Genomic DNA, 21570 nt, shown 5'->3' on the forward strand with positions numbered 1-21570 from the left:
TGAAGTGCGTACATTCCCTGCAGGTACCTGGCAGAAAGACTTAAGCGTACGGCTGTATTGACCTGGGGTTGGGGACGATGTGACAGCAGGAACATTTGGCTGGTCTCAAGCAGCATGTTTAATTTTCTCTTCTCTGCATTCTTCCTCCCCCACTGAATTTTCCTTTTTAATTAAAATGTAATTGCACAAAAATCATAAAAATTATATGTAGTTGTGAAATATCATAGGATCACCGATATATACACACATTGTACAATGTTTAAATCGGGGTAAAAGTATTTATTTCCTTAAAATCATATATTTTATTTTAAAAATTATTTGTATGTGGAGGGTGGAGACAATATGTGTATGAACACAGGTGCCTGTGGAGGGCAGAAGGCATCAGGTCACCTGGGGCTGCAGTACAGGCAGCCATGAGCTGCCAGACTTGGGTGCTAGGAGTTGAACTTGGGCCTTCTGTAAGAGCAATGCATACTCTTAACTGCTGAGCCATCACTCCAGCCCCAACATTAATCTTTTTTGTTTTACTCTGGTGTGGAGGATACAATTAAGGACCTCCCACACAGTAAGTATACGCCCCATCACTAGGCTACACCCTAAGCCCCTCAACCACTTTTCAGTGTGAAAACTCTCCTTTGCTCTGGTTTCCTGCCACATCTGGTAGATTGGCGCTGTCTGCATAGTCACTCATCACAATTAAACACATATCCACCTTCACTCTCTCAGGCTTAGCTGGGAGAAGGAAGTCAGACCTGGGTCTGAAAAGGTTCCTAACTATTTCTCTTTATACGGGACATCATAGCAGCTAAGAGAGCCACCCGACTAATGACTATTGACCTGAGGTGGGGAATGCAAAGACATGAAACTCTGGGAGAAAGAGCCCCTGGGTAGGAGGGGTCAGTGACTAGAGGTTCATGTGGGGCCACCCACTCCTCTGCTTCTTGAGAAAGAAAGGTTACCTGGCCAGCCACCACATTATAAGAGCCCCTCAGATCCAGATGGAGCTCTAAAACGACTCTTGGGAAGTCTCTACAGGAGCAACTGAGAAAGGGAGGGCTCTTCCGTGTTGAAGCTGCCCAGAGAGTGGGTGACAAAGCTGGAGCTGCCCTCTGACAGCCTCTAAGGGGAGCCAAGGAGGAGGGGCGGCAGGGCCAGGTCCTGTAGACAACTGCTGAGCCTCTGGCTCCAGCCACCCCTGAAGATAGAGCCCTGAAAGTCTCAGTGAGGTAAACTACATGTGCTGATTGGCTTCGGCTATCTGGAGGTGTGCTCTTACTCCTTGTAACTTAAGCAATCTTAGCTTAAGTAGGTGTCTTGCACATGGGACTGCTGTAAAACTTATAAGGAAAACTAGCTGTAGTGCATGTCCCCTAGGGTAATGAGAAAACTGGAAGGCTTCAGACTGTTCTTAACAATAGGGTGATGCTAATGGGAATACTAAGAGGAAGGATGCCTTACCAGTACTCTTCCCCTCCAGCCATGCATTTTTCATACACAGGTCCCTCTAGCTCCCGCGGGCTCGGGAAGATGGCTTCATGGTGGATGATGATGGTTTTGATGACTTCGTTGACATGCGCCTGGCAGGATACAGGGTCCTGCCCATCGGGGATGTGCATGAGGGTGGGCCCGAAGCAGATGGCCAAGTTGTAGGGATCCATCATGTTCTCATCACTGTACTGGGAAAGGCTAGGAGAGAGCAGATACTCACTGTTCACCCAAAAGGCAAATCCTCCCCCGGAGTTTCTTTCTTTTTGCCAGGGGATAGGAAAGTGGGGACGCAACTCAAATGCACAAGTTCCTATATTCTGATTTATAAAATAGCATTCGTAAGAGCCTTGGGACAGCCTTCCCAGAGGAGGCCAGTCGCAGATGGCTCCCCAGGCCAGGTACTCACTGATTGAGGAAAGCAAAGAGGTATCTCATGACCACAATGACCACGCGGGGCAGGGTGATGAGGATCTGCTGGATTGGGTGCACCCTGTCAGCTGGGTTCTCCAGTTCTGTAAGGCACAAAGGTGACCATCGCCCTTAGAGAACAAGGCAGTAGATATCTCCAGGACCCACCTCCTCCATCAGCTATAGAGACCAGTCAAGAAGGCTCTACTCTCAGTTGGGATTCATATGAGATCCGGGCTAATCAGAACACGACATTGTGGGCTATCCTACTTAGAACCTCTTTGAGCTGGTCTTGAGGGGAAATCTTGTGGGGAAATCTATAGAGAGGTGCCTGGGACTTGGGGAGCAGAAAGTCTGGAGCGGCTGGGGATCTGCCAGAAAAGAGAAACCTGTCTGACGATCAGAAGAGTGATAGAAACCCCAGAGTAGCCGTGTAAAGTCCAAAACAAATGGCCTAAAGTTTTCTGGTAGAGGATCTGACACTCTGTTTTATGGACTCAGATGGTTTAACTGTCTGTCACTGGCAGCCTTGGAGTCCTGATGTCACAGACAGGGACAGTGGCTTAGTAAAATGCGACAGGCACCAGCCATATCACAGGCCTGGCAAGGCTGCAGTTGCTCAGAAAAGAATAGTGCAAATACAGGCTCCTTTTGAGTGACCTATTGATTACAGAGCTTCACCCATGCTCAGGATCTCATCGGGGATTCGTTCTTAAGTGAACCATAGAGTCAAATGCTGGTATGATGGCACAGCAAGATGGAATACCTATGGAGTTGACAACCTGGAACTACAAGAAGTGAAGTGTCAAAGCTGTGGGTAGGGCCAACAAGCCACACATTGTCAGTGATGTTTTCCTCACAGAACTCCAGCCTCCAAAAGGCCCCTCTCTCCTGAGCAGCCAACACAAGAGGGCTACCCACACTCTTGCCTGCCTCATCTGGCTACTGTTTTTCCATAGAGTCTGAAGACTAGCTAGAGCCTTGGTTCTCAATGGGGTGCTACTGCCAAAGCTGGGGCTCTTGCATCTTGAGCAGGCATTGTGTGGGGTTGTATAGTCAGTGGAAGTCTATATTGGCATCTATCACCCACATGCCCTGACTGTGCAGGGCACGTGAATCAATGTTGCCTGCCTTAGATTTCAACAGGGTGCTCCCTCTAGCTCACCTTCAAGACCTGGCTTAGGAAGTCTCACCCAAAACAGCTCACAGTCAGTTCTTATGCTCCGCTTTAAATCTTCTAGACCCTCCTGTCAGTCATCTATGCCAGGTATCCCCCCCATGGCTATTAGATACACCATAGTTCTTAAAGACAGTTGGTTTTTTTTTTTTTTAATAAAGAGAGTACTTAAATCACTATTTCAAGAAAAAATGAGAATCCGTTGTTTTAATTAGGAGGTGACATGCAAATCTGTAACAGTGGGGATATGTTTTAAGACACGCTGGAGGCAGGACAATGTGAGACCACATCTTTACTATTTCCTTTATGCGTACCTATCTTTGGTAAAGTTCACTCCATAAAAGAGACACAGAAAGGTACCAACATAATGACAGAGAGCAGTTACAGCAGTGCCCAAGATAAAGGCGATGGAAAACTTAACCCTTGTTTCTAGGAGTTCCCATTCAAAACTCCCAGACTGCAGTTAACTAGGGGTAACTGCAACTCTGGAAATCAACAAGTACAGAAGTGGGGGGTTTGTTTAATAAATGCAATGAAGTGCCATCAAATTACAGGTAGGCCCTGTTTACAAAGCTTCTGAGACTGACCCTGACCATTCTGTCTGGAAGAAGTTTGGTGGGTGTGGGTTTCTCTATGATATAATCATAGCCCTAGATAGAACAGAAGAGACTCTCACCATGTGCCTCGAGTCAGGCACAAACGAGGGATGCCTCTCACTGTCTGCTCATTGTCCTGAACAGGACCTGGATTATGGGCATCTGGTCTAATGATACCAATAAGCCAGTGACATGGAACCCAAGCAGGATGGAGCTTTTAGGACCTGGGATTTTGAGAAATGGTTTAGAGTTTGGCATGGATCTTAAAAGATGATCAGGAAGGAGATATGGAGAAAACCAGGGAACAAAGAAAGAACACAGAGAGCTTAAGCATTCCTCTTCTACTGTCCTACACCTGGGGCACATCCTGACGGCCAGCATGTCCTCCATCAGTCAAGTACTCTCATGACCAGAAGTATAAAGATAACTTCCCAGTCAGTTAACTACCATCATTTCCCTTGTCTGCTGGCTTCATCCCTAAACCTTCTATGGATCCCTACCCACCAAGGTGCAGAGCTGTGGAGTCCTTCAAATCTATTCCTCTTGTTACATTTGACTGCACCATGCTTTGTCTGCTGATTCAACTGGGCCACTGTCCCCAACCTTTGTAGGCTTCCCCGTGTCCCCTCCTCTTGGCAGTCTTATTCACGTCCCTCCCTCAGGTCTATTCTGTGACCCCAGGTTTCCCTCTGCTTCTCCTCTTAGCTCCTGTTGTACCTAGGGAGTACACCATATCCATTAGCCCATTGTGCTACCTATAGATCTGAGTCTTGAAGCTCTCTAAGAACCACACTTTGTTCATAGTATCCCTCTCCTGTACCTGGCAGGATAAAGAGCCAGCACTTCAATTTCTATAAAGATCTATGAAGCAAGGGGCCATCCCACCTGCAAAATACTTACTAATAGTAGATATCAAATCTTGAAACCTTTCCTTAGGAAAGAGTGGGTTTTCCAGTCCTCGGAAATACAGTTTTAAAACACCAGCAACTGAATTGATATCTCGCTCATTTTGGTCATCCACGAGGGGGTCTTCACCTGTGTGGAGACAATGTTTTAGACTGGTGTGGAAAGAGAATCTCTCTCCACTACTGGAAGATATTCTCCTTTCTCAGTTGAAAAAGGAAGTGACCTGGCCGGCCTGGACATGAGGAAGGGGATGGGACAAGCCTGAGGACCTGTGACCCTAAGTCTCTGCATGCTTTAAATTTCCTATTAGAAAATACTCAGAAGAGATAAGCATCTAATTATGAATGTCCATCATCCATTACTTAGCCCTCTCTTGAGTTCTCTATTTATTACATACACCATGGCTCGAAATCTTGAGAATTTTTGACATTATAACACATTTCTCTTAAGAATCAGGACATTCTCAGCTAACAATGATAACTTTATCTAACCCAAGAAAGAGAACGATCCTTCCAAAAATAACATTGCACACAGCCCACATTCAAACTCCGCCAACGATCCTACTAAGTCTGTCATGGATTTTCATTTTCAAAATACAAGCACTATCCTGAGTTCCCACAGTTCATTTGCTGGTTGGCAGTTGTTCCTCTTGCTTGTTTGTTTGTTTGTCTGAGATTTGGTCTCCATGTATCCCTGGATGGCCTAGAACTTGGGACAATCTTCTGCTTCCAAATGCTGAGATGGAAGGCATGTGCCTGCATGCCCAGCTCAATGGCTGCCTCTTGGGTTTTTCAAGTATAAAATACACTCCAACGTTCTTTTTTTTGAGTGCTGAGTTTGTGTTTGATGATGTAGGTCTCTCTGTCTTATAGAATTGCCTCATACCGTGCCTTTCATTTTCCTCATGACTTGACTCAGGTTGATTATTTTGGACAAGGATACAGAGGTACGCATAATGCCTGCTGCTAGTTGCACAGAGCACTGAGTTAAGGTGGTATATCTTTTTCCCTTTAAACATCATGGAGGTATTCCCTTTTTTGCTACAAACATGAGACTTGTGAAGTGAGACCAGAATCTTGGCACTGTAAGTTTGCCCACTAGTCCCTGTGATCAGCATGACCCACCACGTGGGGTCAATCTCCAGTGATGGTTCTTGCTTTGTTACTCTAGGAGCTCATTGATTCAGTTAGCTTGGCCAGTGAGCTCCAGATAGCCCCTTGACTGGACTCCCCAGCACTGGGATTACACAAACCTACTGCTATACCTGGCTTCTACTTGAATGCTAGGCATCTAAACTCAGGCCCTCATCTTCTCAGCTCCCCAAATCAGATTTAAAGGTTCTCAGAGAGAAGGCTGGTCTTTACACTTTACCTCCACACCTCAAAAGCCACCATTTTATTTAGTCTGACTCATCTGCTGTGTTTCTACTACAGCAGAGGAGCAAACACATGCATAGTCAGTCCTCTGCACTCATAAGTTGCACATCTATGGATTCAACAAATAAGATGAAAATATTTTTAAGAAGAAGATTGCCTCTTGGGGCTAGGGAGGTGGGTCAGTGAGAGGCTTGCTGCACAGCATGAGCACCTGATTTTGTTCCTAGCATCCTTATGACAACACAGCTGTGGTAGTGTGTGTGATCCAGTACTGGGGAAGGGCAGGCAGGAGGATCCCTACAGCTCATAGGCCAATCAGCAAGCTCCAGATTCAGTAAAAGGCCCAGTCTCAAACATGTAAGATGAAGAATGAAGACACTCAATGTTAATTGGCTTCTGGTCTCCATGTGCCTCTGCACACACACACATGCACATACATGAACACATATACAGACTACATATACACACACCACAGTAAAGAAGAGATTCTTCCCACACTGAACCCATGGAGACTTATTTTCTTGGCCTCTCTTTTCTAAACAACAGTTTAAACACCATGTACATGGTGTTTCCATTGCATTAAGCATTGTGAGCCACCTACAGATGATGCCTGGATGTGCCTGCCATGTGAGGTCTATATACATGCTATATTCAGAAATGCACTTGAGCCCTGCTGGTTTTCTAGGCTCTAGGGTGGTTCTTGCGCCAGTCCCCTAAGGATGGGAGCAACTATATATGCTCCTCACTGACTCTTACGTCTTATACAAAATGCCATCCACTCCTACATAAGCTTGTTCCTTTACTCCAAATGGGAAATCTCTAAATGACTTCCCAGAAGTTTTCCTCTCTCTTTCTAATGGTGTAAAGAACCCTGTCACATAGGGAGGCCACACTTCACTCACTTGACCTCCTATAGGACTACATTCACTTACTAGTTATGTTTTGAATTATACTTATTTCGTTAGTTATTTGTAGGCATATGACAAGGCAACATCTGGATGTCAGAGGACAACCTGCAGAAGTCAATTCGCTCCATCAGATGGATTCCAGGAATTGGGTCATTAGACTTAGACAAGTGCGTTTATCCACTGAGCCATATATCACCAGCTCCACACTTGACTTCTTTTAGTCTTTTGCTGTGATAAACACTGCCACAGCAGAGAGCCTGCGTGTGTGCATTTGTATTTGTGGAGGCAGGTCTCAGCTATGCCTGGAAGGAGACGCACTGGGTCACTGTGGGTGTGGTTTCTCACCTGTAGTCAAAGCCCTCTCACTGGGGCCACACCACTTTGTACTCTGGGAGACGGCTGTCTTCTCCAGCTCTGCCCATGGCATATTGCCAATCTTCTGAGGTTTTCACCATTTGGATGGGGAAATTCGGCATTTCAGGAGTGGCTCTCTGCAGTTTAACTGGGGGCTGCTAAGCTGGCCTATTACGGAGAATTTTCCCAGGGGAGGTGAAAGGAAGCAGAGAGTAATCTAACACCTTCCTAGAGGTGTTGAGGGAAGTTTGCACTAACAGCTGGAACCTGCATGTGTCTGCCAAGCAATGAACACATCTGAGTACCCAACCTGGATCTCTTCCCTCGGCCTTCAGAGGAAGCGGCCGTGTATTATTGGCAGCAGTTTCTTCTAGTCCTAATGTGTTGTAGTGCCAATCAGAAAAAGTCTTCTTCCGTTCTTTTACCAGGGCTTGCAGCTTACAGAGCATGAGCCAGAGTACATCCCCCATCTGCCTTCCTAGCTGGGCAAGTGTCCAGCCTGAACAACTGGATGCAGAAGCAGCCCAGACACTGGTATTCCCTAGGTTAACCTTTCAGATGTCCCCACCAAGAAGGTGAGAATGTTTCTCCTCTAAGGATGAAAAAACACATTTAAAAATAATGCTTCATTAACTGTTAACTTTCTATATACCCATTTGTGTATATGTACCCATATAGACATATATATGCACACACACAAATACACATAACAATCGCCATCACCACCATCACCACTATCACCATCACCATCAACAACAACATCTCATGCCTGTCTCCCTGAATGAAATCACCATGACATTCCCTGCCACTACTAGTCCAGTCCTTGGCCTTCTCTCTGGGCTCAGGAACAACAAATCAAAGCTGAAGAGCCTGTAGACAACTGCTTTATCTAATGGGGAATGAGAGCTGTCATTCCAGGTTAGCCCAATAGAAAGCTGAGTCCCACTGAGTCCTGGAAAGGGACTGGGCTACCGTGCAGTGTGTCTTCCCAAAGAACAAGGCTTCTGGGAGAGGGAGAATCATTTTGGAATGACAAGACAAGGAGAAGACCCAACTGAAAATGTGGAAGAAGAAAATAGAGGTCTGTTTCTGTTTCTGTTTCTGTTTTCTCTTTCTTTATCTGTGGCTGTGATGTGGGTCAGGAGATTCCCCCTGCTACATGAGGACCCAAGGCTTGACAAGATCAGAGAATACTTTTCACTTACACCCAAGCAGGTAACTGGAAATGTTGGCATCAACTGAGATCTGAAGAAAGGGAGGGGTTGCCCATTGCCACAAACTTACCAGCAGAGAGAGAGAGAGAGAGAGAGAGAGAGAGAGAGAGAGAGAGAGAGAGAGAGAGAGAGAGAGAGAGAGAGCAGGAAAAGGTCAGGAGAGGTCCCATCAGGGTGCCAGTTGTCTTCAAGGACTGCACCAAGGGACTCAAGGGCAGGACTCAGGCAGCTATAGGTGAAGGGATGGGTGGAGCCCAGAGGAGGAAACAGCAAAGGTTCTAGAACAACATTCTATTCATCTACAACACTGAAGGTCGAGGGCACTACAGTGTCAAAGGGAGTGAGGAGCAGATCCTGACCTGTTCTGTAAGTGACGTGAGGAGAGGCTGGGGCAGTGAGGAATGACACTGTCTTCTCTGCCTTTGCGCATGTTGTTCCCTGAGCCTGGATGCCTTCATTTCCTTTTGCCTCCCTTGGCCGAATGCATCAAGCCTTAGCTTAGCTGCTTGCCACTTCTTCTCCTCTTTCCTTCATCCATGCAGGCTAAGGGCTCCCATAATGACCAGTGCCCACTCAATTCTGGCTCAGGCATGCTATCTGCTTACTAACCTGGCCTCCCCATTGGTAGGGCTAGTTCTGCTCAGACTGTATTTCCTGGCCTGGTCCACGATCCCGTACAGTGGAAGGTTTGCTGCATGTTTGCCGAATGAAGAAACGACTGGCAGTTTCTGAAGGCAGCAGCGCTGGTGTCAAATGTCCGACATCCTGGAATGCTCTCCAGAGCTGAAGCACCCCTGTCCCTTAGGGGGTCACTGGGCACCACAGCCAGCCAGATTTGTTCCCATTACCCAATGCTACCCCAGAATGACTGGGGTACAAAATATCTGTACTGTACAGGCTGCAGAATGCTTCCTTCACCCTGAAGCCAGACATGTCCTTCGGTAGAACGGAGGGTACGGGAGGCACAGACTTCACTCCTCCAAGGATGATAATAAATGTGGGAACTGGATGGAAGTCTAACAGACTTCCGCTCAGAGCTCAGCCAGTGACATTAAGCCATACACACTCCTAAACCAAGGGGGCTCATATAAAAAAAGGGAGGTGGAGAAGAAGATAAGAAAGTGCTTTCTAGCCAGAGCTGGTAGCTCATGCTTATAATTCTGGCACTGGAGAAGCTTAAGCAGAAGGATTACAACGAGTTCAAGGCTATGCAGTGTGTTCTAAGCAATTGAGCTACCACGAAAGGTAAGAGGGGGCGTGTTTCACTGCCCACTGGGTGCTGCTGGGACCTGGTTCTGGGATCAGAGCCCCCTAGAGAATAAGGCAGTAAGTCAACTGAGCTGGGATGCACTGCATGTCTTTCCAAAATGGTGTGAAACTGGGAGTGGGAATTCAGTTTGGGCTGCCTGCACCCCAGGTCTTCTTCCTGTCCCTGGACTGAGTGTGTGGGATGGACAGCATTGGGCTTGGCTCGAGAACCAGGGATCAAAATATCCCAATGCTTTTTCTTGAATAAAAAGTCCTGGATTTCAGGTTCTACTGTGGCAAGAAGCTAAGTATTGTGTAGTAAAGGCAGACATTGAAGACTGAGCTTCTTACGGCGCAGTTGGTTCTTCCTTTGCAGGGTCCTCCTGTCCTTATGGAGCTTCTGAGACCACTACAAACATAGGAGCTTTGTACACACACACACTCACACACTATGCACACACTCACATGTGCACATGTACATGCATGTGTATCCTCACAACTATGTAAACACACTGTGTGTGGGAATTCAGGCGTGATAGCTCACACCTGTAACCTCAGCAGTTGGGAAGCAGAGGCAGGAGTACTGGGAAGAGTTTAAGACTAGCCAAGACACTATCTCTAAATAAATAAATAATTAAACATTGAAATCTTAAACACTAAAATGAGCAGGACCAGGAGTTTTGGGATTTTAGAATTTTGGTGCCGTGGAGGTGAGATCAAGTATCTACTTAAAAGTCCACCCGAGTTGCACACACAACCCGAGGGTGACTTGACAAGATGTCAGTTGTGTAGCTGCAGCTTGGCTGTGTGTGTCACATGGAGTCAAGCGTGGAACTTTCCACTTGTATGTTACATCAATGCTCAAATGTTTGGTTTTAGAAGTTGGGATTAGGAATATTTAGCCTGTAGTAAAAGATAAAGGGAGAAGAGTGGGGAATTCTAAAGATCTGCTAAAAAAAAAAATCTCTAAAGATCTAAGAAGATCTTGAGGTTTGCACATTTCTGTGGTGCAAACACTCCCAATATGGCTGATTTCCTGCTGCCGTGAGGATGTCACGTCTCATTAGCACAAAGTTAATAAGGGTGTGAGCAGACATCTCCTGAAAGCTGCTGCAGACCCAGGGCCTCTGCGCACGACTGGCTTTGAGACCTGTGGCAACCCTGGCTTCTCTCCTGCCCACAAGCTTGAGATAGTCAGTCTGCACTCACCTCTCTCAAAGGAATTCTTGATGTCATTGACTTCAACCTGAGACCCTGGAACTCTGAAGATCCCCTGCTGCTGGAGTCCTAAGAAAGAAAGAACGATAAGAGCAAACAGTAAATGCAAATAACACAAGACAGTGAGTTCAGCCAGCTACTGGAAATACTGGAGATTCTCTTCCATGCTTATCTCTTTCCCTTTCTATCTTTTAGAACAGTCATACCTGGTGACAAGCTCTTAGATGAAACTCCAACTGGCCTTGACAATGACCCACAGCTGGCACAAATGCTCAGACACATACAGAAGCAGATATCTGTGAACTTGTTCCTGGGCCTGAAGGAAAATGCTATCAACACTATTCCTTTCTTCCCACGTGGGTAACTTCTTCCCTTAGGAAAATGTAAACTTGGCTGGAGAGATGGCTGAGTGGTTAAGAGCACTGACTGCTCTTCCAAAGGTCCTGAGTTCAAATCTCAGCAACCACATAGTGGCCCACAACCATCTGTAATGAGATCTGATGCCCTCTTCTGAAGTGTCTGAAGACACCTAAAGTGTACTTACATATAATAAATAAATAAATCTTAAAAAAAAGAAAATGTAAACTTCAGAGTACATCCTGGCCTGGGATTGGGGAGTCAGGGAGTCAGAGAGTTGGAGGCATAGTTAATGGTAGAGTGCTTTGTCTTATGGACACTAGGCCCTGGGTTAGGTCCCCAGCACCAATAAATAAGTAAATACAATAGTGTTGATAGTGTTTTCCTTCAGGCCCAGGAACAAGTTCACAGACATCTGATTCTGTATGTTAGCTGGGCAGAATTGCTCATACTATAATCCCAGCATTTGCAAGGCTGAAATTGAGGCAAGAGGATGTTGCAGAGTTCAAGGACAGCCTAGGCTACAGACTAAGATCCCATCCCAAGAAAGAAAAAGGGAAGAGCTTAGACTCATTGCTAAAGGGCAAACACACTTTTTTTTTTTATAAGTTTCTATGAGACAATAGCCAAGTGGGGTCTCTGGCCCCTGGTAGTGACTGAGACCTAACAGCAATCTATACAATTTGAGAGAGGACCTGCCTCCCTCAAATGAACACTGCTGAAGATACTGGGCACCTTCCCCTGCCTCACAGTTCTTGTGGATAGAACAATTATTCATGCTACAATTTATCATTTACCCTGAGAAGTCAGCATTTAGTGGACATTTGGTGTGAATATCTTACATGCTCAATAAATGCGGTTCAACTCTTTGGTTGTTGGGTTTGTTTTGTTTTGTTTTGTTTTGTTTTGTTTTGCCTGCTTTTACCACGTCAGGCTAGCCACTAGATGGCCAGTATCTGATGCTAGAACTTATTTATGTGTCATGAATACTGAAAGTAAACACCTGCATATTTAAGCTATGACGCACTGTGCCCAGGCTGACCTTGAACTTACTCTGTAACCCAGGACAGCCTCCAGCTCTGCCTCAGTTTCCCTACTGTTGAGACAGGCATATACAACCACGAGTGTGGTTATGTTGATTTCTACCACCCGAAGTCTTCTGCTGTTCTGCTGGAACACTGCCCTTCCTATCCCACCTGCTAGCCCCCATTCTCTCCATCCCAGCCGCATGGCTGCCTTCCTCAGGGGTCTTCTCCCACTTTAGTCAGGCAGCCTGCCTCCAAAAGTCACTCTCTACCTTCCTTTGAATTAGTTTCATGGCAGTGTCACTATGAAAAAAAAATTTTTTTTTACAGTCTACTATCCATGAGCGACTATAGTCGGTGACTCAACTAAAGGCATCTTGAAAATATTCAGGAAAAAAGTTGCATCTGTATTGAACATGCATAGATTATTTTGTAATAGTCCCCAAACAATATGATTAATTACCTAGCATTTACATAGGGTCCGGGGCTCTCTGTCTCTAGGCGGATTGATGTTTATGGAAAGATCACACGGGTTATGTGTAAAAGCCACAGCATTTAATACAAGGGACTTTAGAGGCTGTGGATCTGGGGTTCAGCAGTGATCCTCTAGAGGTGCTAAAGGATGACAGTTCTCTTTCTGCTGTTGATTTCCTTGTTCTCCTGAGAATGGAAACCTCGCAGGGCTAGCATGGTGCTTGCCTTCATCACTCCTGAGTTCCCCACAGCCAAAATGGAGGTGAGTGAGTACATTAAACACAAGTTGCCCTCCTGGTGATGCCATGGTTAACTGATTCCTGACCCCATTCCCTTCATGGAGCTTTGTACTCTCAACCTGATTGAGCCCGAGTGAGGATGCCCAGAGTGAAAACGCCCCGAGTAAGGACGGAGCTGGAAATAGTACTTCTGTCCATGTCATAGATGTTCCCAGTGACCTGAAGCCCCATGGCCCTCACACAATCTTCCTTCCCTCACCCTGGATACAAACACACACACACACACACACACACACACACACACACACAGAGAGAGAGAGAGAGAGAGAGAGAGAGAGAGAGAGAGAGAGTCCAAAGACAGTGTTTGGAGTAACAGCCATTCCCTGGAGCATTTTCCCTCCCCCAGAGGCAGAGCATGGACTTCCAAGAGTCTTCCGAGATGACTGGGAATATCATTATCTTGCAGAACAGCCTCACACCGGCTCCACAATGAACCGAGATGGCACTTACCATATAAATTGATGAATCGAATACAGCTCTCAACTACAAGTGGTATAGCTTGTCCTGAATCCTTAAGGAAGAAAAACATGTGAGTTTTATCATGCATGGCGCCAAACCACTGGCAAAAGACATTGCAAACATGATGACCAAGTCAAGCCAAAAGATTAGTACCATGTGATTAGTAGGAAAACAAGCAAGGAATTGCTAACTCTAGTCTCCAGGGATGGTTACCATACAGCCTTCAGTTAAGTGCGGAAGAAGGCATAGCTAGGATACATTCAAAGAAATGCTCTCTTCTTACCCAGCTGGCAAGGAACTGGGCTCAGCTTGATGGGCACACTGGGGGCAGGAGAGACGGAAGCCAGTGTGTGGAGGGAGGTAGCTGGAATCTGACCTTGAAGGATTACCTGCCTCCTCCAAACTCCACTTTGCCCAACTCAGCATCTTTTCCCAGGGCTTGGGGACGAAGAGGCAGGATCAATACCTTTCCCTATTACTGTGGTATCAAGTGTCAGAACTGAGGACACACTTTTGATGAAGCAGAGCTGGCTCTTACAAGCCCTGTGGGGCTCTAAGAAGGGAAGGTGAATCTTATGATGTCTCAACTTAAATATCCGGGTGCATATTTTGCTTATCAGTAAGCACAGTACATGGAGACATTCTAGAAGATGCCAAATCAAAAGAGATGAATTGGATGTAATTTAAATAGTTGTACTTAGGACACAAAAGGATATTCAACTACACCTTTCTAGATTAGTCTATAGCCCCTAGTGGTTGGTTAATTTTCTTTCAGGCTTCTAAAACTGGGTGACCTTCTTGTTACTATAGGTCACATCGTGAGTAGCCTCTCTAGAAGGCCAGTAAGTTGGTGGGATCTTAGCTCTGTCACACCCCTCACCTGCTGATGCTACATCTGGGGAAAGAATGGGAGATGGACCCATCAAACATCTAGGGCCTTGCTCTAGATGGTGTTGGATCTACCAGTTGCATGGGGCTTGAGGGCCTATCTAGTAAATACCTGGTTCCTGGTTCGAGCATTTCTTCTTCCTCTGATAACAACAACAAAAAAAAAGAGAAACAGGCAGCAAAGCAGAAGAAAAAGAAAAGATTATGCAGGAGTAAGATCAGTTAGAGTATGCAGATCCTTCAGAGTCCGTGAATGCCAAAATGCAATGGCAGCCAGCAATGGTCCTGGGGCATTTGCCCACCAGCCTGCCAAAGGGGAGGGCCCTCATCCTTCAGACCTCCTAAGAGTTCTGGAGAAGTCCCCAGCCAACCTTTCAATAGGCTGCCTAGCCTCTTAAGATGCCGGTAATGGAAGGGCCTCTTTCATTCCTTGTCAATCTATAGGAGATGTGTGTCTACCCCATTCCTGGATCCATGGCCAATTCCTCAGCATGAGGGAGTCACCAGTGACAAGAGTCCACTGACCACCTACAAGGGATCCATAGAAGGGATCCTTCATGCCTATTGTAAGACAGCTCCTAGAATTCATCTCTGGAAACCTCATTGTTGGTTAGATATCCTATTTCACAAACTCTCCTTAGATGGGATCCAGTAGGCTGCCTCAGACTCCAGACTCCAAACACATCCAATACCTTGATAATCTTCTTTGCCTGAAAGCATCGCTCTGTTTCCCCTCCCAACCACTTACTGTTGCCCTGGTACTGAGACCCACTGGGAGCACAGAATCTGGGGAGGGTGAAGATGAGAGAAAGTAAGTTGGAACACCTTTGTGACCTTGATGGTGGACTAAAGCCTTTGTTCCCACATTGAGGGATCTTGCCTGAGTTTTCTGGTCATGTGTGCAGTGACTTGGGGTCTAGGTGGGAGGTAGATGGAGAGTCTCACCCAAGCGCAGTGAAAAGGCCAAGCTAACTAAAAGACATGAACCTTCCTGGGGAACCATATGTCCAGTCCTGGCATCTCAATAGTTAGGAGCTGAGTTACTATATCAGATAAACCCACATGACTTTTAGAACTCAGCAACAGCCTGGACCAAAGGGAGTCTCGGGATAGTGTCCTAAATTAATCTAATTAAGAATAGGCTTACACAGTGCCAGAGGTTCTAGAAGCATATATGTATCAACTCATTCCATGCTTACCCTAAAGTCAGAGTAGATTTATTCCTATTTCTTAGAAGTAAGATAGGGACTCTCCACCAACCCCACAGGTGGACCTTCTGGGCTTTATCATGGACTTATAATATATAAATGGAGTCTCCTTCAGTCTGAGAGGAGAGAAACACAATGGTTTTTATAAGAGGTTGGCTCAGGAAGAATCCAGGAAGCCCATAAGTCCAATTCCAAAAATCTTCTCTATAATTAACTTGGAGCGTCTCTCATCCCAATAGAAGGAACACGGTGGGATTATTCGATCACAAAGCTTTTCATAGGCCTGGATTGTCAAAGCTGAGGACTCAGTCTGCTACGTGTTCAGACCGTCTGAGAAGTAGAATAAAAACTGAAATTCTGCTCTTGGCAGTTGAAAGAGTGACTACAGATGCTGTCTCTCTGGACTCCGAGATCCTTTGGAGTAAACCTGTGCCATATGGGGCTTTGGTGACTCTGCTCATAGTAGGTCCATTGCTGAAGTTGTTAAACTTCACGATTGGAGGTAGCCTAAGAGCAGAGGGAGCATAGAGACATGCTATTGTGTTCCACAAACCCACTTTCTCTTCTCCAACCAAATGACTTATTCTTGGAAGAACTCTGACATTCACTCCAACAGAGGTGAGTGGTTCCTCTTTGGACATTTTTCTCAGAGCCAACTGACCAGTGTCACTATACCATACTGTACTGGCTGGTTTTGTATGTCAACTTGACACAGGCTGGAGTTATCACAGAGAAGGGAGCTTCAGTTGGGGAAGTGCCTCCATGAGATCCAGCTGTGGGGTATTTTCTCAATTAGTGGTCAAGGGGGTAGGGCCCCTTGTGGGTGGTGCCATCCCTGGGCTGGAAGTCTTGGGTTCTATAAGAGAGCAGGCTGAGCAAGCCAGTAAAGAACATCTCTCCATGGCCTCTGCATCATCTCCTGCTTCCTCACCTGCTTGAGTCCCAGTCCTGACTTCCTCTGGTGATCAACAGCAATGTGGACGTAAGCTAAATAAACCCTTTCCTCCCCAACTTGCTTCTGGGTCAAGATGTTGTGCAGGAATAGAAACACTGACTAATACACATATGTTCTCTTATCACTTTATACCTCCAGTGGTATCACAAAGCTAAGTTTCAATGGGAGCTTCTGTATGTGTCTGGGGATGGTAGTAGGAGGGTATTCATGTGTGTGTGTGTGTGTGTGTGTGTGTGTGTGCACATGTGTGCATACTTGTGGAGACCAAAGGTCAACTTCACATGTCATTCTTCAGGCACCAGCCACCTTGATTTAGAGCTCTCTCATTAAGCTAAGCTGGCTGGCCAGGGAGCCACTGATTCCCTAAAGCCAGGATTCCAAGTGTGTGCCACCATCCCTAGCTTTTTAACATAGGTTGTTGGGATTGAACTCATGTCTTTAGGCTTGCATGACATGCCTTATAATTGCCACATCATCATCTCAGCTCCACGGAGGTTTTAATTCTGGTGGACCAGGGAATCCATTCTAAGAGGAAGCTTGACACCACCGATGAAGAAGCAGAGGTGAGTGAGAAGGAAATACAGAAGAGACAGAGGGGTGGTGTGGAAGCAAAGCACTCTTTAGACACACCTCCACCTGCCACAACTCATTGGGTGGCTCCCTGTGGGTCACACAGTTCCTGAGGGGGTTCTCATTTGAAGCATTCTAAGATATTTTCCACTATCCTTGTCCCAGGGAAAGCCCTCTTTCTCTTTCTCTAGCTCTTCTGTTCCAAGAACTCAGTCTATAGGTAGAGTCTTTTTCTTTGACCTAAGATGGTCCCACCTACTCCACCCAGCCCTGAAGTTGAGCTCTTCTCTGTCCTCTAGGTCTGGGTTGCACCTTTCCAGAGGAGGGAGGGCAGAGGACAGAAAGCTGATGCATGGGGCAGCCTCTGTAACTCCAAAATCACTAGTGATGCCCATGAGACTCCGCCCTTCCCCTGACTGACACAGTCCTCTTTTCTGCAGAAACTGTCCTCATTGGCTGCTGGTGGGTGTAGTGACAATTTTGGAATTTTGGTTTCCTTAAAACCTCCAAAATATTATAAGAATGTGCTTTCATTTTAATCCCAAGTATGGAGATATGGGGAAGCTTTGGACTGTCCACAGCGCTTGACTTTGACTTGGCTACTGTTCTAGCAGAGCCATGGTTTTTTGCCAGCTATGGATAGTTTCTGTGATTGTGTGATGTTGGAATCTTTTTAGAGGGTAAATACATGCTAGAGCCCTGATAGGCAGGGTTGGCCATTAGTGGCTCTTCAGGGGGGTTAGTTACAATTTGTTAGTAGTTGTGGTCAAAGAAGAAACAAAAGGAAAGAAATTAGACTCATGGGCTTTCCTAATGTCTCTCCTCCTCTCTTTCCTTATTTATCTCCTATCTAGTGTTAGGGGGGTAAAGGGTGGAAAAAGAAGAACCCACAAAGTAGCAAAGACCAGCTATAGGTGGGCTTTCAGAAAACTAAGACCTCACCTACTCTCTCCCCAAGGACACATCTCAACACCATCTCTGCCTTGAGTACTTTGATCCTGGGTGACTTGATCTTATACCAATTGATAAATGAAAACAGGGAAGTAAACTCACTTAGCTGAGACATTTTTAACTCACCTAAGCTCCAGATCAAGGGTCAACCTGTCATTTACAAGGGCTACCTCAACTCTCCTCCCATCTTTCGAACCAACCACTAAGAAGCCAAATTTTCTTATGAAAATTGAATGGCTTCCTGTGCTGACTTAGCTAACAAACTGCAGTTGCCTTTGTCAGGAAACCCACAGGGGCTAGCCTTGTGTTGTTCTCCATTAGTCTTAGCTCAGGAAGGGGTGATGCTGAATAATGTAGTTTCCTCAACTGCCCTTCAGGTGTTAGTTAGGGACTGTGGCTCCTGAAGCAATGAGGCCAGCTGGCTGGGACCACTGAACTGAGATTCCATCTCTTTTGTGCATGACTGATCAGATCCCTCCCCAGATGGCTGAGAGAGATGACTGCCCACTTAGGGTCCACTAGTCAGAAGCAGAATGCTCTGATGAGACTAAGCCTCACAGAAGCTAAGAATGACCGACAATGAGAAGCTGCATGGGGCCTGGCTAAGGGGTTGGCAGGGCTGTTAGCTGGAAGGGACAGGGCAAGGAGAGGCTGCCATTACTTTGGACTCATTCGCGGACTCCACGGCTCCCCAGCAAGTACCTTAATGAATGCTTCCATACTGCCGTTAAAGAGTTTATGGCTATACACTGAAAGAGGCCTAGGTCTCCTCATTTTCTGTGGTTTAGGGGGAAGACAGGGGGGCCTAGGGGAAAACGGAACAAAAGAAATCAAGAAGGCAACCAACATAAACATACCGCTGGGAGAGATGCTCTTCAAACCCACAACTGGAAGAGAACACAAAATGCAGAGGGAGCCCCCGGCCCCCAACACATTCGTTCCCCATGTTCCATCTGAAGGCCTCTGGATGGTTTAGATCTTAGTTTACCTACAATGCCAAGCAGGAGCAACTCTCACAAAACACAAATGCATTCTACATTAGGGGGATGGGGTGTATCCAAGAAGCCCCTGCAATGCCAACCAGAGGCTGGCATCCTGCAGACCAGATGGAGGGGAGGAGGGGAGGAAGGTGTCATCTGTAGCCCAAGAAAGCAAGAGACTTTCAAACATTATGGAGAGGGTTAATTTTCATAATTTTGGCTTAAACCTATCACCAAGGCCCAACTCCCAGTGTACTGAGGGCACTCTCTTCCTGATGCCTCTTGGCATTTCAAAGGTATATGACTCATCTTTGTTGCACAGATTCGAGAGCCAGACAGATAGATGTCAGGATGCAAGCTGCACCTTCTTTAGGATCCATCCGTAGGTGGCCTGGAATGCTATTATCCCACTCATTGGTCAAGTACATTTTAGATCAGAGTGCTGTCAAACCCATTACCACAGTTAACCCAGTGTCTTCCTATTACAGGTGGCTCTATTCTACAGAAACTAAGGCTCAAAGAAAAAGAACAGCGAGTCAGACCAACCTCTACCTGCTTCCCCTCCAAGGAAGTTTGTTTGTTTGTTTGCTTGTTTGCTTGTCTTTTACGTTTCAAGTCATGGGCGTAGCGCCAGGACATTTTGCCATTTCTAGCTGCATGCTCATCTGTCCCATCAGCCCATGACAGGAGTCAGGTTGAAAGTGTCTTGCTTTGCTTTCGGATCTCCATTCCCTGTGTTCTGCTGTTACCCACAGGGAGGGGAATCCTTATACCACAGTCCACCAGGAACAATGAAATGGCCACAGACACCAGACCTGTGTCCATAATTGCTTGCCATGCATAGGCCTGGATTGGCTTATTTGCTCATTTCGTTATAAAAACTGGCCCGGCTCAATACTGGGGACCTTCAGGGAAAGAGATTTTAGAAAGTTCAGAGGAAGCGCCCTTCCCAAACGAGGCAGCTTATTTTCAAATGGTTTAGTTCAAACTATGGGAACAGTGAGTGTGTATTCAGCCAGGCAGATAATGGGCATATATGAGAAGCAAAGACTTGCCCCTTCCCCAAGTCTTGATTGATTTCTATGTATGGGCCAGAATCTTCTGTTTGTTTCTGAGACAGGATCTCATATAGTCCAGGGTGGCCTCAAACTTGCTATGTAGCTGAGTATGACCTCATAGTCTTGCTCCTCCTGCCTCCATCCCCTCAGTGCTGGGATTATAGGCATGCAGCTCCACAATGGGTTTAATGTGGTGTTAGCAACTGAACTTCTGGCTTCACGCATTCTAAGCAAGCATTCTACCAACTAAGGTAGACCCTGAGCACACACAGGTAAGGATCATATGGGCTGCAGAACCAGTCAACAGGAGGGAGGTTTGCCCTGCCTCTCTCCCTTGGGCTTCCTGTGCCCATGTCCTTCAGCAGTCCAGCCATACAGGACGCTCCAGCCAAGTCCTCCTGAAGGTTTTTAAGCGTTGAGCAAAGGCTGCACACTCCAGGACATGCATGGGCAAACGGGCAAAGACAAGGTTGAGTCCAAACAGCATGCCATCCAATCAAGGGCGCCAGAAAGAACAGCACAACCAAAATTCTGAAGAGAAATAGCAGGCAGGATTATCTCCAGCCCATCCTGGGTCTGTGTGAATTTGGTTAGCTAAGTCCATGTCATTTCCTTTTTTTAAAATACTACATCTTTTTTGAGAATGTGTGAAAACAGGAAGGGGGAAATCTCACACAGTGGCTCTCTGCTTTTGGATTTTCAAATGTAAATCCCCCCCCCCCAAAAAAAAGACTGTTAAAAAAAAAATATGACACAAAGCCACAGGATCCAAACTTAGGGATTAAGAATAAGAAGGATGGCAAAGCCTAGTACTGTGGGCTTTGGGGTGACTTCTCCCACATTACATGATTAACCTCCTCACAAGCCTGGGAGGCAGAGAAGCCCACAGGAAATTCAGAAATTTGCCAGAGGCCACACAGATGGGATCTATCAAGAGCCAAGAGTTGAATGCAGTTCTTCTTACTCAAAGCTCCAGCACAGGTATGAAGTAGAGAGAAGGATTTTTGCTAACTGTCTGTCCATCTCTCGTGGCTGGAAACAGTGGGGATCTTGGCACAAGAACTGAAAACACAGAATCAAAAGCTCTAGGGCATCCACTTGGAGTGTTTTCCTGAAAGAATTCATACGGGTTTCTGGGTTTTGCGTCTTAATTTTTTTTTACAAAGTAGAATAAAAGAGAATGAATGCAGGATATGCTTCCCCATTTTTTTCCTGCCAAATCCAGAATATAAAGGAAAATAGAATCCTCTTTCCCCGCCCGTGGTGCACTGGGTAGTGGCTGGAATCTCTGACAAGGAAACGTAGCTATCCCAACTTTGAATGACACCAAATCTGTATCAACTTACTGGAATGCTGGGTGGGGCACAAAGTGGGGAGCAGGGGGGCAGCTCAGCCAAGGAAAGTGGGGCGGCCTAAGCCTTCCATCTCTTCTGCTGCTCAGTTGCAGAGCAAA

At 46.2% G+C, this 21570-nt stretch overlaps 1 protein-coding gene across 3 annotated transcripts in view; it reads right to left on the reverse strand.

Moving 5' to 3' along the window:
* Positions 1 to 21570, reverse strand: part of Srgap3 (SLIT-ROBO Rho GTPase activating protein 3) — a 229393-nt gene that overhangs the window by 19530 nt on the left and 188293 nt on the right. The window contains exons 12-18 of one of the 3 annotated variants that reach the window (XM_031382844.1): positions 21464 to 21550; positions 14508 to 14538; positions 13499 to 13559; positions 10885 to 10962; positions 4570 to 4704; positions 1895 to 2000; positions 1459 to 1686 (exon numbers count right to left, since the gene is read on the reverse strand). In XM_031382844.1, the coding sequence (XP_031238704.1) occupies positions 1459 to 1686; positions 1895 to 2000; positions 4570 to 4704; positions 10885 to 10962; positions 13499 to 13559; positions 14508 to 14538; positions 21464 to 21550 (726 nt within the window). Of the gene's footprint in view, positions 1 to 1458; positions 1687 to 1894; positions 2001 to 4569; positions 4705 to 10884; positions 10963 to 13498; positions 13560 to 14507; positions 14539 to 18781; positions 18885 to 21463; positions 21551 to 21570 lie in introns of all 3 variants that reach the window. The other 2 variants (XM_031382846.1, XM_031382845.1) reach the window with 2 other exon arrangements.

This window comes from Mastomys coucha, unplaced genomic scaffold, assembly GCF_008632895.1.
Source record: "Mastomys coucha isolate ucsf_1 unplaced genomic scaffold, UCSF_Mcou_1 pScaffold20, whole genome shotgun sequence".
Taxonomy (NCBI): domain Eukaryota; kingdom Metazoa; phylum Chordata; class Mammalia; order Rodentia; family Muridae; genus Mastomys; species Mastomys coucha.